The sequence below is a fragment of the Garra rufa genome, chromosome 4 (genome assembly GCF_049309525.1).
Source record: "Garra rufa chromosome 4, GarRuf1.0, whole genome shotgun sequence".
Classification (NCBI taxonomy): domain Eukaryota; kingdom Metazoa; phylum Chordata; class Actinopteri; order Cypriniformes; family Cyprinidae; genus Garra; species Garra rufa.
In genome coordinates this window covers 19,949,667-19,972,725 of record NC_133364.1, presented here as the reverse complement: position 1 = coordinate 19,972,725, position 23,059 = coordinate 19,949,667, and the positions used below count along the sequence as shown (strand labels likewise).

At 35.7% G+C, this 23,059-nt stretch overlaps 1 protein-coding gene across 1 annotated transcript; it reads right to left on the bottom strand.

Moving 5' to 3' along the window:
- Nucleotides 1–7,787: 7,787 nt before the first annotated feature.
- LOC141332818 (plexin-C1-like) lies at nt 7,788–22,461 on the bottom strand. Its single transcript, XM_073837777.1, has 15 exons — nt 21,568–22,461; nt 21,289–21,414; nt 21,040–21,179; nt 18,385–18,480; nt 18,147–18,260; nt 17,889–18,058; nt 17,310–17,412; nt 17,095–17,188; nt 16,740–16,778; nt 16,492–16,625; nt 16,220–16,399; nt 15,894–16,008; nt 15,423–15,599; nt 15,098–15,250; nt 7,788–8,123 (listed from the first exon to the last, which is right to left on the bottom strand). Exons 1-15 carry the CDS (start codon nt 22,459–22,461, stop codon nt 7,788–7,790), a joined length of 2,871 nt encoding a protein of 956 aa, XP_073693878.1.
- Nucleotides 22,462–23,059: the final 598 nt, after the last annotated feature.

Here is a 23,059-nt window from a genome sequence, read left to right as displayed (position 1 = left end):
AAAACTAAAAATAAGCTAATTCATGCTGTTAATTAGATAAAGATAAAAAATAGATAGATAGATAGATAGATAGATAGATAGATAGATAGATAGATAGATAGATATTATTTGGGTTATATCATGTATCTAAGGAAGTCTGTTTCCACCACTGAATAAAAAATGGAAAAAAAATGTAATTATGATATTTTATCTCACAATTCTGAATTTTCTCGCAATTTCAAGTTTGCATCTTTGAATTCTGACTTATTTTTTCTCAGAATCTCACAATTCAGGAAAAAAGTCAGAATTGTGACTTTATCTTGCAACTCTGACTTTATATCTTGCAATTCTGAATTTATAACTTGCAATTATGAGTTTATACAGGTATCTCACAGTTCTGAGAATAAAAGTCAGAATTGCGAGTTTGTATCACGCAAGTTTGAGAATAAAAGTCAGAATTACGAGAAAAAAGTCAGAACTGCAAGTTTAAAGTCTTGCGATTCAGACTTGTTTTCTCACAACTGTGAGTTCATGCAATTAAAAAAAAGTAAAAACTGTAACTTTATATCTCGCAATCGTGGCGTTATTTCTCAGAATTATGACTTTAATTTTCATAATTGCATGATATAAACTAAGTCAGTGACTATAAATTAAGTCAGAATTGTGAGATTGTGACTGTCACCATTTGAGTCTCCATTGTCCTGTCATCACAAACTCTTGCACTACACATCTTGGACTTCATCCCCCACAAGCCACTGCACCAATCACTGCTCACACCTGCTCCTCGTGAACCACTGCACTGATTGCTGCACACATCTGTTCCTCATCACACTGACTGCATTTAAGCTTCTCACACACACAGCCACTTTGCGAAGTCTTATCGTTCCTCATGGTCGTAATTCTGAGCGTTTCTTCCCGTGTTTGTTTTCCCGTGTTTTTGATTCCTGGACTCCCTCTCTTGTGTGATTCTCGCTGCCCGCCCCAACCATTCTGCCTATTTGACTACGATTTCTGCCTGCCCCTTTGTGTTTGTTTGCCTTATTACTATTAAATGCTGCATATGGATCCGCTCGTCTCAGACCATCCTTGTGACAGTGACTATATCTTGCAACTTTGACTTTATATCTTGCCATTTTTATAACTCAAAATTATAAGTTTATATTTCACAATTCTGAGATATCATGCAATATCATGCAATTTTGAGAATATAAAAGTCAGAATTGTGAATTTAAAGTCTTATTTTCCCACAATTGTGAGTTTATATCACACAATCTGAGAGAAAAGTCAGAACTGTGACTTTGGCTCAATCCCAATTCTACCCCTTACCCCTACACTTAGCCCTACCCCTCCGTTTGGCGCGTTCACGTGAAGGGGTAGGGGTGTCTCATTTTTCTTTTGGTTGGAGGGGTAGGGGTAAGGGGAAGGGCCAGATAGCCCTCCAAACGAAGATTTTTCGGGACCTCACTTCAAACGAAGGGCTAAGAGAAATTTCCAACATGGCTGCTCACTCGAGCAAACAGACCCATAAATGCAAGTAATTTTTGCCTTTAATAAGGATTTTTATGAGAATGTTTCAATATATGTATATTACCTTCAGTCTTGTGTTTGTGTTTATGGTGTTGTTTTGTAAATAAACGTTTGCAAAAAAATCGCTAAAGTTTGCTTGCAGATAGCACTGATTGCACGAAATCACAAAATATATTTTTATGTCATATACACTTGACTGCATGTTAGAAACATGAAAGACCAGTGGCACGGCAATTTGCAACAGTGGTGCAGTGGAGGGTGTACGCAGGTATACGGTGTATACACACTTCCACTTTTTAAATCCCCTCTGATGTGTCCTGCATTAGCCAAAATCATGGCAGTGCACCACATCCAGTCATGTGAATAAATGTAAATGTTTGCTAAAAACACCCGATAAAGACATTGATGATGCAGCCGGCTTGCTTTGAAATGTATTTGATGATTGCGCCTAATGCGACTGCGCCCGCTCCGTCTCCCGCACCAGTCATTTTAAATCCGTATAAAGCTAAATAATAATAAAAACGATACCTTACAAATAAAAAGAAGCAGATTTTTACGATCAGAAATTTCTTAAACCATGTGAACCCCTGTAAACATTTTAGTCCAAGAATCCAGTAAACGAATGCGTTCAAATAGAAAGTTCAAAACGAAATTCACAAATGAAGCATATACCCACTTCTCCCGGCACCACTACACTGATTATGTGATAACGCATTGTTTGTTTTGCTTACAGCCACATGTGAATGAATGGTGCGTACACCGTACATTTGTACTTTTTGCAACATGACAACATTTTTGACATCTTGGAATGTGTGATAAACATCTGCGCATGTCCTCTGACGTAACATTAGGAACTAGCGACAACGTGTGATGACGTATAACAGTGTTGTAGTGGTGTCCCATTTCTTAGGGGAAATATTTTAGCCCTTCCCCTTTTCACTTTGTTTCAAGGGACAAGGGGAAGGGGCGAGGGGAAGGCGAAGGGGTAGAAAATAGAATTGGGATTGGGCCTTTATATCTCACAATTCTGACTTTTTAAACACGCAATTATGAGTTTATAGCTCATAATTCTTAGAAAAAAGTCAGAATTGTAGCCTATATTTGTATAAGGCAATTCTGGGAAAAAAAATTCTAAATTATGAGATCAGTCAGAATTGTGAGATAAAAAGTCACAATTAACTTTTTAATTTTATATTCAGTGGCAGAAATATTCAGCGGCTTCCATATATCACTATTTATTCTCATTGCTGTCTAGGAGAAACTAGATCTTAAAGCAGTTCTAAAACATTCTTTTTATCTGTTTGTGCGTCCATTGATTGACAGTTGTTTATTAGATTTTCGGTACAGTAAGTGCTGCACTACTGGACACTGTGTTCCCACACTCTTGTGATCAGACATGCACCACACACAAACACAAGCACAAGCTGATAATAAAGCACCATATGTCCAGAAACAGATTTCAGTGAGCCTAGCCTGAGCCACACATTTATGCCGACGTGAGCAGATCCACATGGCTCTCGGCATATGAGATGAAGGCAGCAACACTACATTGATTCTGCAGCCTGGTGGGTCAGCACTGGGTTTGATGATAATGCACAACGGTTAACCTTTAGCAGCTATTTTTAACCAAAGTGGCAGAAACGCAGTGTGTGGAGTGAACACAGAGTGGAGGTTGGAGTGTGAGCAGACAGACTTACATAACACATTTAACACATCGCCTTATGGCTTTACCAGCGTCACTCTCCCTGTCACTCACTCACGCTCTCTTTCTCTCTCTCTCTCTCTCACACACATACACTTCTTAAAGAGACAGTTCATATCCTATTTTTTATAATGGAGTACTCGAATTGAAGAACCAACCTCATCATTCCAACTTCAAAAGTGACCATGGACCACAAAACCAGTCATAAGAGTCAGTCAGTCAGTCAGTAAACACCTGGAAGCTGAATAAATAAGCTTTCCTTTGATGTATGGTTTGTTAGGATAGGACAATATTTGGCCGAAGTACTACTATTTGAAAATCTGGAAGTCTTTGAGTTGCAAAAAAAAAAAAAAAAAATCTAAATATAGAGAAATATGCCTTTAAAGTTGTCCAAATGAAGTTCTTAGCAATGCATATTACTAATCAAAAATGAAGTTTTGATATATTTATGGTAGGAAATTTACTAAATATCTTTACTTAATATCCTGATGATTTTTGGCATAAATGAAAAATTGATCATTTTGCCCTATACAGTTGTATTGTTGGCTATTGCTACAAATATACCTGCTACTTATCACTGGTTTTGTGGTCAAGGGTCACAAATGTCTTTTTATCTTCTATGGGAAAAAAAGGAAATATTATGAGAAATGTGATTATCGCTCTTTTCTATGCTTTACAGCTTCAGAAAGGCCAAAAATTATAATTAAAGTATCATGAAAATAGTCAACACACTAGCTTTTGGCCATTATTCACTTAAAATATTCAGGGAAGAAGTGACAATTTGTGAGCAATCATTCTTTTGACTTTTTTGATTCAATACAATCAGTTTATTTGATTCACAAAGCTGATGTTAACAATTTGTTTGCAAATTGCAAGAACTTTTTATTGATTGTTTATCGTATGACTTCAGAAGACTTGGACTGCAGGCCATGAATATAATTTATGATGTTGTATGCTGCTTTTGCAACCCTTTTGAGGTTTGAAAGCTCTAGTCCCTATTTACTGTAATGGAGTGAAAAAGAGTGATGAGCACATAAACAAAATTTCACCTTTTGTGCTTCATTGGAGAAAAAAACACTATAAAACATTGTGAAAATAGTAAAAGTGGGTCATTATTTATGAGAGAAACAGCAATGTCTGATTTAAGAACACGTCATTCTTTTCAGTCGAATCATTATAATGAATCAGCTAATTTGATTCACAAAACCAGTGTGAACGATTCAATCTGCTCTCGTTACGAAAACGAGAACTTTAAGAACTTTTTTGCAAGATGAGCAATACATACCACCATGTACGTTTTGTGACATATTTGACAACCAAGTGGCATTGAAAGAGTGTTTTTTTCCCCTGGAACAGATGAATGTGCATATGGTACATTTTATGTGATGTTGGCTTTGTACGTGTTACTGCAGTTCTGACTTGAAATGTCAGTTGAATGGCACCATAACTCTAATGCTCCTTGACGTTTTTAAATTACATACCATCTACATCTAAAACTACCCAATAGTATGAACAAAAGCGATGTGACGTAAAAACATGATCACTCATACCGTTATAGCTTGTTTTTTCGATTTTGCATCTTATAGCTCTTTTATCGTAGGTCGTTTTTCATGAGATTTGTACCCAAGGATTTTGCATCCTAAGTCCAATTTTTGTCATGAGACCAGGTAAAAACAGTTAATTCCAAAATGTAAAAAAAAACTCCTATAAAATTGGTAAACAGTGCATATTTTGTTTATGATATCTCTCTATTCACTATAATGATGTGAAAAAGAGCAACTAGCACATTATTCAAAATGTCTCCTTTTGTGCTCCACAAAAAAATCGGACAGATTTGGAACAACAGTAAACGATGACCGTATTTTTATTTTATGTGAACTGTTTCTTTAAATCTTCCCGTTAGTCACTTTCCATCACATTAATAGGTTTGTTTGTCATGCAGCTAGATTTGGCTTTTCTCTTTCTCATTTGTCTCTCTCTCCTCTTCTTTTTCTTTGAACATCATTGTGCTCGACTGCAATCATGATGGAGCATAATCAATTAAAAAAAGAAAAACATTCTCTTTTCCCTCCTGAAACACTTCTTCTTGCGACCAGCAATAAAAGATGTGTTCCCAGAAGGGCATCTGCCTTCCTGGTAGCAGCACACACACACACACACACACACACACACACACACACACACACACACACACACACACACACACACACACACACACACGTAACCCTGATGTGCACACTTTGTGAGGTCAGGAGAGTGTCTCCTTTCATGGTCTAAGGAGATGAGAGGAATTTCTCTGGGATTACCTACAGTACAGCAGGCTTCCCAGAATTCCACACACCAGGAAATGGATTTCTAGGAAGTGGTGATTAGAACGAAGTGGCAGAACGCCAGACAAGTAGGATCACCCATCAGCAGCTCCACCCCTTCTGATGCATACTCTCTCTCTCTTGCCTTCTTCTCTCTTTCAAATGTTTGCTAACTCAGGGACAGTACTTATGCACTAACCATGGTATCGTACCATAGTATTATTATTAATATCATCCTGATGACATTATGCTAAGACTTCCAGCATGCATTGCAGATAATACTTGAATGATACAGATAACGCTTGAATGATAATGGCTGCACATTGCAATCATCAAGAGAATTCTCAGAAAAGCCTCAGTTAATCATGCTCCAAATCACAGTGAATGGCATAAATTAGATTAAAATGGCATCAGTGTAAAATGATTTATTAGTTTTAATGATTGTGACTAAACTGGTTGTTCAAACATTCGAAAAAGCAAACAACTGTTTCTCTTTTTGTAATCTGGAGAATTTGTTTTTAAAACTGTAATAAACTGTTTATTGATGTGAAAAAAAAATCATTTTATTATGTTATAATCTTCTGTTCAAAAGTTTGGTATTAGTAAGATTTTAAATGTTTTTAAATACAGAAAATAAACTGTAACATTGTGAAATATTATTGCAATTTAATTTTTTTTTTTTCTATTTTAATATACTTTAAAATAGAATTTATTTCTGTAATGCAAAGCTGAATTTTCAGCATCATTACTCCAGTCATCGTTGTCAAATGGTCCTTCAGAAATGATTCTATATGCTGATTTATTATCAGTGTTGAAAACAGTCGTGCTGCTCAATATTTTTTGCAACCTGTGACTTTTTCAGGATTCTTTGATGAATAAACCGTTAAAAAGAACAGCATTTAATTAAAATAGAAATCTTTTGTGACAATATACACTACCGTTCAAAGTTTTTCTTTCTTTCTTTCTTTGAAAGAAATTAATACTTTTTGTCAGCAAAGATGTGTTAAACTGATTAAAAGTGATAGCAAAGACTTACATTGTTAGAAAAGATTTCTGTTTTGAATAAATGTTGTTCTTTTTACCTTTTATTCTTAAAAGAATCCTGAAAAAATGTATCACATATTAAGCAGCACAACGGTTTCCAATATTAATAAAAAATCATCATATTAGAATGATTTCTGAAGGATCGTGTGACACTAAAGACTGGACTTATGATGTTGAAAAAGTAGCTTTGCATCACAGAAATAAATTCTATTTTAAAGTATATTAAAATAGAAAACCACTTTTTTAAATATTATATTATTGTTTTTTTCTGTATATTTGATCAAATAAATACGACTTCTTTAAAAAATAAAAAATCTTACTGATTTTACTTTCATGTAATATTTTTCTGCAAAAGTTTTAGTGTTTTAACTGATCCGTTGTTTCTTTCTCTCTGTGTTCCTCAGTCTCTGTCTTTCGCCTCAGCTCACCTTGTCACATAAGATTTATTGAGTCCAAATTAGTGTTGGGGAAGCCAGTTTGTTTGCCTTGCAGTTTAGTCTTTCTTTGATTACTGTCTTCACAAGGTTTTGGCACTTGTATTTAGTCAGGCAGAGGGAATTAACTTAAACCATTGAACTGAGCCTAACATAAGCACTGCAGTATGGTTCAGTCGAATTTGTGGAAAAGATGTCACAAATTGTTTCTATATATCTAACAAAGCATTTAATTCCAAGAATGCTTGCTCACAGATGGTTTAAGGGCGTTATAAAGAGTTGAACAGAATACCTTCGCAGGGATCTGTCACCTGTCGTGTTTGCCAAAGGGTGAATAAGCCATCTGTGTGAACTGTTTAGGCTGTTAGGTTTTATGACCCTTCTCTCTCTAACACACACACACACACACACACAGAATAGATGAATTGACAAGTGAGATGTATGTTTGTGTGTCAGGATTTGCTTATTATGGTCACAAAAAATCTATATTGTGTGTAATATAAGATTTATATGACAGGAATAGGAGATAACAAATATAATTTGCCCAGTATAAAAACATTAGAAGTGAACAGAAAGTCTTCATAATGATAGAAGAACATGGAAATTATATTATTACTTTAATAAGACTTTTTTCTTAGTGAACGAGCTCATTAAAACACACACAGTCCTTCCAGCAAAAACAGAACACCTTGTCCTTTGCCGTCACAAGTGCTGTTTAGTTAGGCTTATAAAACATATTTACGCTCATTCCATAATTAATTTTCAGTTTCATAAATATTTCCATATTTGTATTCATTCCTGCACATAAATCTCTTGGGGTCTCCTCAGAGACGTGGTGACAGGCTGTGGTGCTGTGTCTGTGAGCGGGATCTGTAAGGGGCGGTTCAGACGAGGATTCTGAGAAATCTCCATACCCCTGAATGTGCAGATAACAAGTATTAACCGGGTCTTATTGGAAGCAGATGCCCTTTTCCCAAAACCCTCAGCAGGGTTAATTTCTGAGAGTTCAGGACTGCTTCTTTCTCTGTTGTGATCGAGGGGAGCGTTTATGTGTGATGTTTCTGTGAATGATGCTCGAGTTCCTTGAAGGGCTTGCCAGCAGATGTGTTTCTCTTGCAGACGTGAAACCTGAATCAATATTCATATTCATTCAATATACTACTAGTAAAAGTGTTTTTTGAAAGAAGTCAAGAATATATTTTAAGAATGTAATTATTCCTGTGATGGCAAAGCTAAATTTTCAGCAGCTGTTACTCCAGTCATCAGTGTCCCATGATCCTTCAGAAATCATTCTAAAAAGCTGATTTGGAGCTCTAAAAACATTATATTATGTGTTGAAAACAGATTCAAGATGTTTACGTCTTTCTTTTCTTCAGTCGCAAGAAGTAAAGCTTTTTGAGGAAAACATTCCAAGAGTTTTCTCCATATAGTGCACTTCAATGGGGATCAGCGATCTTGAAAGGGTCTTATCTAGCAAAATGATTTTTTCAAAAAAAAACAAAAAAAAAAACAATTTATACACTTTTTAACCACAAATGCTCACCTTGCTCTAGCTCTGTGATGCAGATGTCTATCTTCATGCATTGCTTATTCCAGTTGGAAAAGTCATGCTTGGTTTGTTCTTCATCTTTTAACCGCATCTGTGCGTGGTTAAAAAAAGGTAGGGTGGACTTCAATAAGGGATCAGTGGGTTGAAGGTCCAAATTACAATTTCAATGCAGCTTCGAAGGGCTCTACAAGGGTCTTATCTAGCAAAATGATAGATCATTTTCTTTAAAAAAAAATAGCAATTTATGCACTTTATTAACCACAAATGCTCATCTTGCTCTAGCTCTGCGATGCAGATGTGCATCTTCATGCATTGCTTAATCCAGATGAAAAAGACACGCATGGTTTGTTGTTCGTCTTGTGACCGCGTCTGTGTCTTATTTTCTCACTTCAAAATTGTCAGACATTGTTGTTTTACAGGGCGTTTGACTTTCTTTGCACGCTCACTTTGCATGTTCACTGGATCAGTACTTCTATCTACAAATAAATAAATAAAACTTCTATCTAGGACTTTTCTCCATATAGTGGACTTCAATGGGGATCAGTGGGTTGAAAATCCAAATTGCAGTTTCTATTTAGCTTCAAAGGGCTACACACAATCTCAGTCAAGGAATAAGGGTCTTACCTAGCAAAATGATCTGTTATTTTCTAAAAAATAAAAAAGATATATATAACCACAAATCCTCCTCTTGCACTAGCTCTGCGATGCGTGTCTGCGACTTCACATTTTACATAATTACACTGTAAAAGTCATGCACGGTTCATTGTTCATCTGTGTATTTCGCTTCAACAAGGTACACTCTTAAAAAAAAGGTGCTTCACAATGCCATAGAAGAACATTTTTTGTCTAAATGGTTTCATAAACAACCTTAAACATTTGAGGAACCTTTCTGTTTCACAAAAGGTTCTTTGTGGTGAAAGAAGGTTCCTCAGATTATAAAAAGTTGAAAAAGAGATGGTTCTTTAAAGAACATTTGACTGAATGTTTCTTTCTGGAACCAAAAATGGTTCTTCTATGGCATCGCTGTGAAGAACCTTTTAAATCACCTTTATTTTTAAGAGTGTAGGGTAGGATGAAAAACTCCATCTCATTTTCTCCTTAAAGGTGCCATAGAATGCATTTATACAAAATTTTAAATTGTTCTCTGATATCTACATAGAAGGTATATGGCATAGGAAAGGACAAAAAAAAAGTCCATTTACAACCCTGGGATTTGTCCCTAGAATGAAATGCTCTGTTATTGCTTTATTTAGAAGGTCTGTGAATATTAATTAAGGGTTTTGCTCTTATTGGCTGTTTCACAGAGCTAATCATCTCAGAAGTTTGCACATGGAGGAAATATGTATTTAATTACGGAGCTCTAGCCGCTTTTAATATGCGGTTTGTTGAATTCACCGTTTTGAATCGATGACATTTTACTCTCACTATTGTGATCGCATGTGCTCTGTGTAATGTTATACTGCAGTGACACAAGTACTTACCACACAAGTTTAGATGCTTGTCAGTGATACTCAGTATCTGTAAATCATTCGCCAATCATCAGCGCAGTCATTTCTCCGTCATTCACCATCATCAGCGTAGTCATCTCTCTGTTTATGTGGTAAGTGAAATCTTATGTACTGCAATGTAACAGGCTACCGCTAACATTAAGCTAACCATGTCCCTTCAGTGACTTGCTTTATTTTACTGATGTACTAAAGTTAATGATGATTGGGTGATGCAAATGTTGGGGGCCTAACTATTAACGGTGTTATGTTGGAATTGACCTATTTTTCAGGGGTCTTTTGCAAACACCAGATTTATATAAGAAGGAGGAAATGGTGGTGTTTGAGACTCATGGTATGTCATGTCCATGTACTGAACTGTTATTATTTAACTATGCCAAGCTAAACACAGTTTTCCATTCTATGGGACCTTTAAACTTAAATATTCACATCGACATTGCTGTTTTACAGGACGTTTGAATTTCTTTGCACATTCATTTTATAAACACTTGGTCGGTACTTCCACCTACTCATTCACAAATAAAGTTTTATAAGAAAAACATTCAACTTTAAAATTGTCCGACATCGTTGTTTTACCTTGTTTTGTAAATGGCGTTTGGCTTTCGTTCGTCAAGAGGTTCGTCATGAGGTCAAACTATTGGAAGATGAGCATTTGTGGTTAAAAAGTATATAAATTTTTTTTGGAAAACGACTTATCGTTTTGCTAAATAAAGACTCTTATTCCTTAGCTGGGGTCGTATAGAGCTCTTTGAAGCTGCATTGAAACAATTTGCAATTTGGACCTTCAACCTGGCCACTATTGAAGTCCACTATATGGAGAAAAATCCCGAAATGTTTTCGTCAAAAAATGTAATTTCTTTGCAAGTGAAAAAAAGAAAGAGATGAACATCTTGGATGACAGAGGTGAGTAAATTATCAAGAATTTTTTATTCTGGAAGTGAACTAATCCTTTAATATATATTTATCTGTGATTCAGCACCATTCAAATGTTTAAATCTAAGTAAGATTTAAAAGAAAGAAAGAAAGAAAGAAATGAATACTTTTATTCAGCAAGGACACATCAGACTGATTAAATATAAAATATAAAAATATTTATTATGTTATAATAAAATAAATGCTGTTGAGTGAACCTTTAATTAAACCTTCATCAAAAGATTTCTGAAAGAAAATCCCACAAAAATATTAAGCAGCAAACTGTTTTCAACATTGATAATGAAAAGAACCATTAGTAACCAAATCAGCATGTTAGAATGATTTCTGAAGGATCATGTGACACTGAAGACTGGAGTAATGACTGAAAGTGCAATTACAGGAATTAATTACATTTTAAAAAATTTTAATAGAAAATGGTTATTATAAATGGTAATGAAATTTAAAATATTACTATTTGTACTTTATTGTAAGTAAATGCAGCCTTGGTGAATTCTATTATAAATAAAGGGTGAATTGAATATGTACCCCCTTCAGACTAATGATCTGTGTAAATATATATATATATATATATATATATATATTAGTGGTGGGCCGTTATCGGCGTTAACGTGCTGCGTTAAAGGAACCGTATGTAAGAAATTTATGTCAGTTAATTATAAAATGGCCCTAACATGTCACTAGACATTAAGAAATCATGTTCATTTCAAATACTTATATCACTGACAACAGTGGTCCGGCCAGGATATTGTCATTTAAAAGTGAAACTTGCAGCCCACAACTGATGTTATTGTTGTCATTTTGTGTTTTGGTCTGAGGCTCCACCCTCCAGCTATCTACCAATAACGAAGTCAGTAGAGTTTCGTCCTCCGGGTTGCCATCTCTGTTAGAGCTGCAGCTAGCTATACGAACGTGTCGGATAAAACATGTATAACGTTACGAAACCTAAAAGACCTCGTTATGAATCCGAAATACGTCGTGACAAAGTCGGAAATAAAGATATGCCTTTGAAAGATGGAGACGGCTGAAAACGGAGAAGAATTTGAAGATAGACGCCATCGTTGGTAATTTTCTCCTGGACAGGTAAGATTCATCTATGTTTGGCTAACTTTGCTTCCGTACACAGTGGATTTCCCACGGTCGCCCGTGCTAAATGCGTTCATAAAAAGCTTTATATCGCACCACTAGCAGGGTATGAAAACAACCTCCGACTGAAATGTGGTATTACATCTTTACGAAATATTTGGCTAATCGCCATCTGTAAATTTTTGCGATACATAATTACTTCGCAAAACATCTCTTGTGAAGCATAAACATAATTAACAGAAGAAAAACAAATTTCTGTGTAGGACTCGTCACTTGCCATTGGAAGCTCCTTGTAGCAGCCTACTCCTGCAGCTTAGCTGGCAACCTCGAGTCAGGGGGGAGCGGGAGGGGATACACCATTCTACAGTATTTTGAAAGTGATTGCAGTACCAGTTTTGGCCACAATCCTACATACGGTTCCTTTAACGTGAGACTCTTATCGGGCGATAAAAAAATATCGCCGTTAATCTATTCTCAAATTTGGGTTGGAGCTGGGTCTAAACTACGCAAGATATGATGACTTTCACCTTGATAGTTTAACGTGGATGTATACCAAAGACTATAGAATATGGTCGCGCGTTTACGTCTCCTCCGCCAAAACACAGACGGGATCGCGTCGTCCTCCATTCATAAAAACCGAATCTACTATAGCGCGAAATGCCACGTAAATTCGTCGTTTTTTGGATTCATAAATCAAATGTTGGTCTGTCACTTAATTCAAATCGCGATATGGACTAGTGTCTGTGAAAACTGAAATGCAAAAAGACCGTTTTAATATGAATCCGGTATGTTCCGTTTGCCTAGCTGTATGTATGAATGGAGGAAACGCGCTTTTACTACACGCATACTGAAACACACGTGACGCTCCCGGTAATTTTTGGCATTTGCATCTCACATGAACAGATAAACTCAATCTCCAAAACTGCTGTGAGTGTCACTTTTACCGTTTCATTTGAGAAAACTCGCATCATATCATACTGTATACACAGAAACTTCACGGCAACCTGTCAAAATAAAAGTACGGTGTAACATGTATCCCCACCCCCCAAAAGCTGGAAACGTAGGGGAAACACTGGCTACCATAGATATATATACGTATATGTATATTTTTATCACACTGTACAACAATAATACAGTTTTTTATTACAGCAAGGGCTACGTTTAGGGTTGGGTAGGTGTAGATGTTAAAAAAAAAACACAATCTAATAGGTAGAAAAATAATTTCATTGTTAGTTAGTTAGTAAACACAAGTACATCTTATGGAACATAATTTATTTTCATCAACAAATTATCATAGAACAGCTTTATTGAGCAGTTTGTGATGCAGTTTGGAAACAGGAGATGAGCGCCTGGTCTAATGCGCCACCTGGCTTGAGAAAACCATTCTCAAAGACTTACTTTTAGTCATTATTTGGGTAGCACACATATTCTGAATGCCTTCATCAGAATTCAAATTAGCCATTTTAATCTAGATTAATTCCAAGATTTAATCTAGATTAATCTAGATTAAAAAAATTAATCTATGCCCACCACTAATATATATATATATATATATATATATATATATATAGTCTAACTTCTGAAGAAGTGGGTTCTGCCTATTGGAAAATGCTTCAGGTTTCCTGGAACATTAGAAGGAGTGGATAATGTGCTATTGATCCTTCCACAAGCAAAGAACTCAGGAATGCGGCTCGTCTTGTTGCTATAGCGATAGCAGTCTCTCCATACTTTTATTTTTATCACTGTCTGATGGATTGTGTCTCAAAGCGTGAGCCGTAATTGTATGACAGTGTATCTCTGTGTATTTGTGGGCTCTATCATCAGTGCACTAGTGATGCCTTTCTGCTAGAATAATTGTGGTAAATTGAGTTCTTTGAAGCAATTCTTCTTTCCAAAGGTAATTTGCAATGACTCTATTAGCAGAATAATAGAAGAAACTATGTCTAACATCAAATGAATCATGTGCCATAGAAAAATTCAGAGAAGGCGTTGCTTTTTGGTGTTTTTCTTTATGCTGTCCTTCATATTGTATTCTTTTATCACCTTTTCAGAAGGAATATTTCCATTTTGTGAAATTTAGATGTTTCATAGGCACTGGTAAAGTAGCAAAATGATTTTTGCAGACATTTCTGTATGTTACTGATAGTTGCAGAATAAAAATGTATTACAATAATTGCACAACTATAAAATATTAACATTTTTCTGTATTATATTTAGATAAAAAGTCTGTTTATATTGCATTTAGGAATTACTTTGATAGTAAAATGTATTATCAATTCATGACAGTAAAGTTTGAATATACTAATATGCCTGAAAGGGTTAATATAATATAATAAAGGGAGTTTAATCATTTAATAATCTCAATAGGCTAATGAAATGATCATGGAAAAATATTTAATTACTTTGTTTTACAGTATAACATCAAAATGTCAATTTATTAAGAGAACAATGAAAAATATACAATCAAAGCCTATATTAATATAAAATAACTAGCACAGTGGTAAATAACAGACCAGTCCTCTGTAGGAACTTTGAATGGCTATGTTTTTACAGCATATCATAATATGTAAGTATAAAGCGCCACCTGCTGTCTGGAGAACAGCGCTAGACAGTATGGATCTCAACAGAAGATTTCTGACCAGATGAAAACAGAACTTTATAGAACAATTTCACTTATAAAGGCTGTATATATCTGAGGTGGAGTGGCCATTGAATTGGAAAACTGATTAGATATTATGTTAAACACGAAAAACAAATAACAAAATGAAAAAGATAAGAAAAAAGAATAAGAATATTAAAGAAAATACTAGAGAAAAAAATCCCAACTCTTTTGGTCTTTCTCCACTTAGGATAGTATAAAAATCCCCAACGCTGATCTGAAATGATAATCAAAGAAATATACATAAAATATCTCATAAAGTTGATAAAGATTCATAAAACTTAACAGCACTAGCAGTAATTATCAAGTCTAACAGGAGATTCTCCTTAACATAAATGTATAATATGCAAGAAAATATCAAAAACACACTTACGTTGAGTCTGTCCACTGTTGGGACTTTTTCTTTAATCTTGCAGATAACAGAATATGACTCAATAATCTCCAAAACACACTGATACTGCTGATCTCCCTGTATAGCCGTCACATTTACCTCACTTGTACTCAAATTCAGATTATCTGCCCATTTCTGAGAAACAGAGAGTGTAGGATGATTTGGAGGTTGTGAGTTTCACATGCTGATGTGCATAAACCCTGCATGGCTCACAATAATAATATTTACTGAGAGTTTTAAATACCCATGCATGCTACAACACACAGACTGTTCATTGATGCCAAACACATTGTATCACTAAACTCACCTTAATGTTCACCTGTAGATCACTGGCCACCTGTAAGGTGGTAAATCCAGTGAAATCTAGATCAGGTTCGTAATGCAGATTCCCACAGTTGACACTGAAGTTCCCAACAATCAAGTTTAAGGGACGAAAATGAGAAGAATAAGAATAATCACAGTAGGCGGAGTGAAACCACACATCCTGAGAGAGAGACATAAAAATATAACTAATATGTGACTTACATAGTAAAGCTACATGTAAGCTGTGAATAGAATAATGTTGTGTTTGAATGACTAAATATTGACAGTCAATGAAGTACATTTAACAATTATGCTAGCAAAGTAATTACACAATTTACCAAACTAGAACTCATGTGAAAATGGTCTGTTTGACTGTTGATTTCCATATTTAAAATGCTGTAAGCTGCAACAGAATCCTTTTTTGGAGTAAGGCAAATTTTTAGCCGAATGCAGGAGTAAAAAGCACACATCTTACCCCTGATGTTGTGTTGTATTGTGTTTTCAGATCACAGTTTTTATCCCCTAAATGGACAGTAGCCGATTCCACAATTTCCATATTGCTCCCCTGAACATAAATCTTCCTTCCACCACTGAAGAGATATTTAAAACAATTTAGTCAAAAAGCAGACTTCAGAATCATGGAAGGGCAATGGTATAAAATAACAATATAAATGTATTTAAATAGTAGTCCTATTATATATGAAATATAAATTAAATAATACAAAATAATTTGTAGATTAAATAATATTTAGTACTTAAATAAAAAATTGATTTGGAATGATAGAAAAATGATAGTCTTACCTGTTCCAGGTGACTTTGGGCTGTAATCCAGTGCAGCTGGGCTGAGAACTGTAAGTGATGATGCTGTTACCATGACAACGGTCGTCAGGAGTAACAACACACACTTTTACTGTTCCTTTAGTTTCACTGGGAGGAATGTGGAACCTTAAAGAGTCACTGGAGCCATTAAAAATTGGAGATCTAAAGGAAGCATTTATGCACAAATACACATCATTTATCTAAATTTACACATATTCATATATACAACTAAACAAACAAACAAAGAGTCTTACTCTTGAGAAATGCAGTTCGGATTCCGTTGAATACGGATTTTAGTGACAGATTCCAGGTTCCTTCCTCTCAATAAAACATTGTTTCTCCCATGGAAAGAAGCCTTGCTCGGCTCCAGAGAGAAAATCTCTGGCTCCTACAGGACACCCCAAGGGTGAATATGCAAGCAAAAAAAGTATTTTAAAGGAAATTAAACATGACCTTTGATCCTTATAAAAACGAAATCCTCAGTACTCGGTATGACACTTACTTTATATTCTGCCTCATAGAGCACATCATAACATGCATCCTAAAAAGAGAAGAGTGGTTTGTTTACTTCCTAGGTTTTCTTCAGTCAGTGCAGTGATATTTCAGATATAAGCAATAAATTAATCTTCCCGACTCTTTATGAAGGTTATGCTATTTCCCAAAACAGTCAAAAGTTTACATACACCTTGAATCTGCAAACGTCTTCTATGTGAAATATCTTATTCAAGTCAGTACTAAATAAAAAATAACATGCATCTTGTATAATTCCTCTTATTTTGGTCAAATAATTAACATTTTGCAGATTTTGCAAGGTCTATATAAACTTTTGATGGATTGTAGGTCACACAGTGTCTCACCTGTATGTGTAACTGCTGTCTACGTCCATGAGCCCATTCACAATGCTTGGAGGAAGAGGACCAGTGACACCCAGATGAGATACACTGCACACACCTACGTATATTTAATGTTACATTGTGACTTAAACACACACCTGAAATGTGTTGGACCACTTCATGGCATTTTTTTAAAATGTATAGTTTCTTTTAAAATTCTAAGGCTTTGTGTTTCTTACTGTGTATAAGCACTTGGTGAATTTTCTTGGATATTCAGGCAGTCTTTCAGCACCAGTGTCTCTGTGATCTTCTGATCCCCAACAGCCACTGAGACATTTAAACCTGAATGGATTATCAAAAAGTTTTAAGAATAGCATTTTTTTAGAAAGTTTTCGGGATACAGATTGTCATTACTGCAAAATAAACCCAGACAGGTTGATCAGGACTCTTCACACTGAGCAGACATCTAAAGTGGCTTACATGGCATACAGCTAGTCTCGTTTATTTAGCTTGTATTTCTTTTTAGGAGATACTTGAAAAAATATACCAATAAATTTTATGATAAACTGAGAAACTTCTCAGTTTATCATAAAATATATTGGTTTCTGAGGTGTCATGAGGTTTACTGCCATGGTTACGGTTGCTGAGAGAGTGAAAGGAAAAAACACTAAGATATGATATGCTCTGTGGTCACAGAATTTATAAATAATTTCCTCCCTGCAACACACACACACACACACACACACACACACACATACATATTATTACATTATTACAAAGCACACTGCACCAATCCACTGCACTGACAGAGAACCAACCTCTAGTATATAGTAGCTGGTCAGAAAAACTACAGTAGCAGTTTGGGAAAACTGCAGGCAGATCAGACAGGTCACACAGATTCTCACTTCCTGTGGTGAAAGTACATGAGAATGCAGGATTGCCTGTGCTCTCCAGACTCAAAGAAAGATATAGAGTAATCTGTGTAGAAGTGAGATTTGATTTGTCAGTAGAAATTGCTAATACTGTATGTTTTCGATGCAATAAAAAATGTTTTTATTTGAAGGTAATAAAATAATACCTTTCTGGAAGAGTTCTCCTCCCAAACCTGAAAAGAAACCAGCTGTTTCTGAAGGGAGTCTTTTGGGGTGGACACCCATGAAGATTTCAAACATTCCTCTTGGGTGGAGCATCTAGTCAAGCAATAATATATAATTTAGAGCAGTTAAAACAGGTTAGATTATGCTATTGATTTTTTTAAATAACTAGCATATTAAACTCTTTTTCACTTGTAAGTGCAACAGATATCAATCTGACCCGTTTGAGTTCACACACCAGCCGCAGAGAGGATCCAAAGCAGCTCTGCAGTCTATCAAAGTGCTGTAATTAGCACACCGAACCACAGGCACTCTTCTTAACTATATCAAAAACATGAGCAGAAAGAAAAAAATGCTCTGAACTCTACACACAAAACCACAAAATGCACACAACATGCAAAACATTACGCATCTCTTGCAAAAGCAAATAAACTAATGTAATAGTTCTACACATAAACATCAAATGATTAGCCATATACAAACTACAAATGGTATGATAAATGTAAAACACAACACTACTAACTTGTATCTTTTGCTTTTTTAGTGCACAGGAGTTTGTCAATTCGAATTTGTTTCTGCTGCTTTGAAACTAGGGCTGCACAATATTGGGAAAATATGCCATATGCGATATTGGTGTTGAATATTGCGATAACGATATTTTTTGCGGTACATTTTCCCTAGAGAAATGCTTTCTTAAATGATTATTATTATTATTATTATTTTTATCATTTATATATGTAATGATCATACTAAAATAAACAGGTAATAGATATTCATCTGTCATCCGAATTAAATATAATTCAGGCTACAAACAAAAAAAAGTCAATGAAATTTAGACTTTAAAACACTATGAATGTCTTAAAACCTTTGCAGATAATCTGACATTACTTTTTATTTAAATGTAACATGTACACTCAAGAGCATCTTTTAAACATGTGCCCCAGTAAAAATATGCTGTGCCCCAATTAAATCTTAAATTTGAGTTATAATTTACATTGATAATACCAAAATAAAGATGTTAAACTACATGCAACAACTGAATTTATTTTCTCTATTATAGGTACAGCCATTTAAATTAGAGACAACCACTGCATTTTTAAACAATCTACAGTATAAATAACAACAAACAAATGACACAGTTCTTTATTATGCAGCCATAATCAAAGTAGGCTACTCTTTCAATATTCAAAGTGCAAATAGAGACCGAATTTTAAGTATGATACAGAGTTACAGACAGCTACAAAACTTAATATAGCCCACAGACTAATAGCAGCCTAGATATTTTATGTAGCCTATAATTTGGATGCATTGGGGAGTCGCTCTCTAAACACGGGCTATTAAAATTGCTTTTGAATGCGGGTGCGGGTTTTACTTTTGGTTTAGTTTTAACGATCCCGCGAAACTCTCGGCGGCGCTGAGCGTGCATTCTACAATACAAGAGATTACTTTAACAAAACCATTTGAAAGTCGGAGAACACAAACAGAACTTTGAAAATCATGTCCCCAGTGGAAATTACGCCGCTGTGTGAGTGGAACTCGGCCGCTGAGAGGAACAAAGGTTGGTTGAGAGAAAGAAAAAATGGCCGGTTCCTAGTTCAGCGGAGCGCAGTGTCTTTATTAAAGCTAATAATATAAAGATTCATTTGAAATAGTTATGTAATGTTGGAGAGAACGGTGAACCTGTCCCTGCATTAGCTCACAGTAGTCTGTGCAGTAGTTAGGTTAGCGAAAGTTTTGTAAAGAAACGAAACTAAGTCGCACCACAACAATTTCTTGCACTGGCACAGATGCTCCCAAATATAATTTGAGGTCGCAATTTTGAGCCATGTATATTTCAGACGTACAGTTCTTTTTAGGCACAAGTTAATCACTGCTGTCATTTTCTCCCTTCATACTCCTGCCGTATTTATTTTTCATTCTCTGATCTGAGCCAGCGGGTTCACCTGTTCGCCCAGTCTAGCCAATAGCATTATAGCACCTACTTGGGAGGCGGGTATAAAGATAGTAAGCGCCCATCTATTTGGTCAAATAAGGACAACCTTTGCATGCAACGCACAAAAGTTTGGCACATAAATTAAATGTCATTATCGCAACTCTCTGCGATACCAATATCGTGTACACTGTTATCGCGATAACGACATTTTTTAGATATATCGTGCAGCCCTATTTGAAACCATCTCTATTGTAAGAATCATTACACACTCTCAAAAAAGAAGGCACAAAAGCTGTCACTTTTAAATAGTACACCTTTGTACTTAAAAGCTCCACATTGGTAACTTAAAGAGGTCATCGGATGCAAAACTCACTTTTACATGTTGTTTGAACATTAATGTGTGTTGGCAGTTTGTGTACACAACCACCCTACAATGATAAAAATCCACCCAGTGGTATTATTTTTAATCTTTAAAAGTAATATTCCGTTTTTAAAATCAGGTCATTCTCAGCTTCTTGTCGGTGATTGTTGATTGACATGAGCGCCTTACCTTAGAGCCGCCCTCACCGAGCTGAAACAGTCCTACTCTAATCGCCATTGTGTCGCCTCAGGTGCAGAGGAAGACAAAAATGTGTCAGATTGAGCAATTGAGGTGTTCTGTTGTTGGATGTAATAATGAACATAGCAGTCTTTATTTACTCCCGACATCTGAGCCACTGAAGACGCAGAGGATTAACATTACTTTAGTTTTTGAAAGGAAGGTGCCGATTACGATCTACATATGTGTCTATGTTTGTGCGAATCATTCGGGATGCAGCTTCACCCACAGCAGAAGTGAGTATAAGGGTTTTTTATGCATCTTTGCAAATGGCCTTTCTTTATAATGTATCGGTTAGCAAGTTTCGCAGCTAAACGCTTTTGATTGACTGTACAGTTTTAAACCTCACCTGTTTTGTCAGAGCGATGTAGATATGTTTGAAATCTACTGGATCAAATTGCATTCTTGGAAACACTGCTCGTTCATCCTCAGATTTGTACAGCACTGTTGGACAGCTTGGTGTGAATTTCTCATCCAACATAAGCTAAAAATACAAACAGCATCTTCATCCAAACTTTAGCTTTAGTGGTGCTTTATTTGTGCAATTTAACAAACATTTAAGAAACTAGTGAAAAATGAAATATGAGGCAGACCTTTATGAGTTGGCCGTCACTGGTTCCTATGAACAGCACAATCCAGGATTCAGTCCTCATCGCTGCCACTGCTGACATTGAGCTGTACTTGAACACCACAGAGAGTGGCTGAAGTTCACTACCACTCTGAAACATAAACAACAAATTTGAACCATATATGACTTAGTGAATAATATAAGTAAGTTTATTTGCAACAATTTTTCCTATTACAAATACTATTCAAGTCTCAAGTCTCAGTAAGGTAAAAACTATTTAAAAAGTATGTAAGTATTTTCCAACCTCAGAACCACATGGATTTTCACCATAACCGCAGAAGCCCTTCACTCTGCCTTGAATGTTACTGATGTCGTACAGAGCCAAAGCGCTGTTCTCCGGATCCTGCTGATTCTGCGCACTGAACACACCTGCCCAAATAATGCCATTCACTGAGGGAATAACGGTGGAGGCTACGAGCACTGGACGAACTTTATCACTGCAGCATCGGATCGTTGCAGCCTGTAGGGATTTGATGATTTCTGTTTTTTTTTCTTTCGAGCTGTTCATCCACAGAACAAGCACTTTCCTCTCGTAGTCAGTCTTTGCGTTGAGAAATAAGTAGGATTGTGAGGGCGAAACTTTCTGGAATCCATCAACAAACTCCACATCTCTAATGGTGCTCTGAATGATGGCCTCTGTCATTTCTGACATTTTCGAGAAGATCCCACCTGGTTGAGATGAAGTAGTGCTCCACAAGGTAACAACGGAATACCTGGTATCTTGAGCTTTTGGGTCGTCGTCATTTTTCCCTACCAAAAGGTATCTACCCGCTATGAAAGCAACAGATTTCTCATCCTGTCGTGGGACTATCAAACCATTTTCGTAATGAATACTGTTTGTAATGTCATTTATATCAAGAACTTCACAATATCCATTTTTAATAGTCCCACACATTATCAGAGTGCCGTTTGCATCAAAAGGCACCAGAATGTGGACTTTGTTATTAGTGGCATCAGTGATGTCTTTTATTTTCTCCTCAGATAGGTCGAGTCTCACCTGATGTAGTCGATGGGCAGTAAGAACAAATAACTTGCTGTTACCAACTACAAAGTCCTTAATGTCTCCATCAAAGTCATGCACATCACCACAAATGCAATATTTTAAAAGTACAACTATTCCAAGTAAGTATCTTTCCATCTTATTAAAAAAGTAAATGAACAGCTGGATAGACCTACTAGTGTGTTTGATGATGAGATCTTGTCACAAGATCATTTGTGCTCAGATGCATATAAGGGTGCAGTGGGTGGATGTGAAATAGCGCTGTGAGATGAGGGCGGAGGCTTAACAACAGCAGATACTTTTGATTTCTAAAACGAAGACAAACATTCCAAACACTTACTAGAGTGAAAGTTGAAAATAAATAAAAATAGTAATAAAATCATTAAATTAAATGTAAAAAATAAATAAATGACAAAACCTGTCACCCATCCTGTACATTCTTAAAAATAAAGGTTCTTTATTGGCATCAATGCTTCTATGAAGAACCTTGAACATTCATGGAACCTTTCAAATGCAGAAAAGGTTATTGAGATTTTTAAAATGTTCTTCAAAATGGTTCTTTTTGGAACTGTTCACTGAAAGGTTATTTGTGGATCCAAATATGGTTCTTTATGGAATCACTGCAAAAACACCCTTTGGAAAGTGAAAAAAATTCACTTCGCACATGAGGGGAAAAGCATACATCTGTATATGTAAAAAGAAATAAGGCTATGATTACCATTAAAAGTATTTAACT

What these genes read in the sequence shown, in the direction of transcription:
- LOC141332818 (XM_073837777.1), bottom strand. Translation starts at nt 22,461, where the DNA reads ATGGAAAGATACTTACTTGGAATAGTTGTACTTTTAAAATATTGCATT. An exon ending in GCTCTGACAAAACAGGTGAG is followed by an intron (nt 18,481 to 21,039) that starts GTTTAAAACTGT and finishes GATATAGTTAAG; the next exon opens with AAGAGTGCCTGTGGTTCGGT. An exon ending in TCTATGAGGCAGAATATAAA is followed by an intron (nt 16,626 to 16,739) that starts GTAAGTGTCATA and finishes GGTGTCCTGTAG; the next exon opens with GAGCCAGAGATTTTCTCTCT.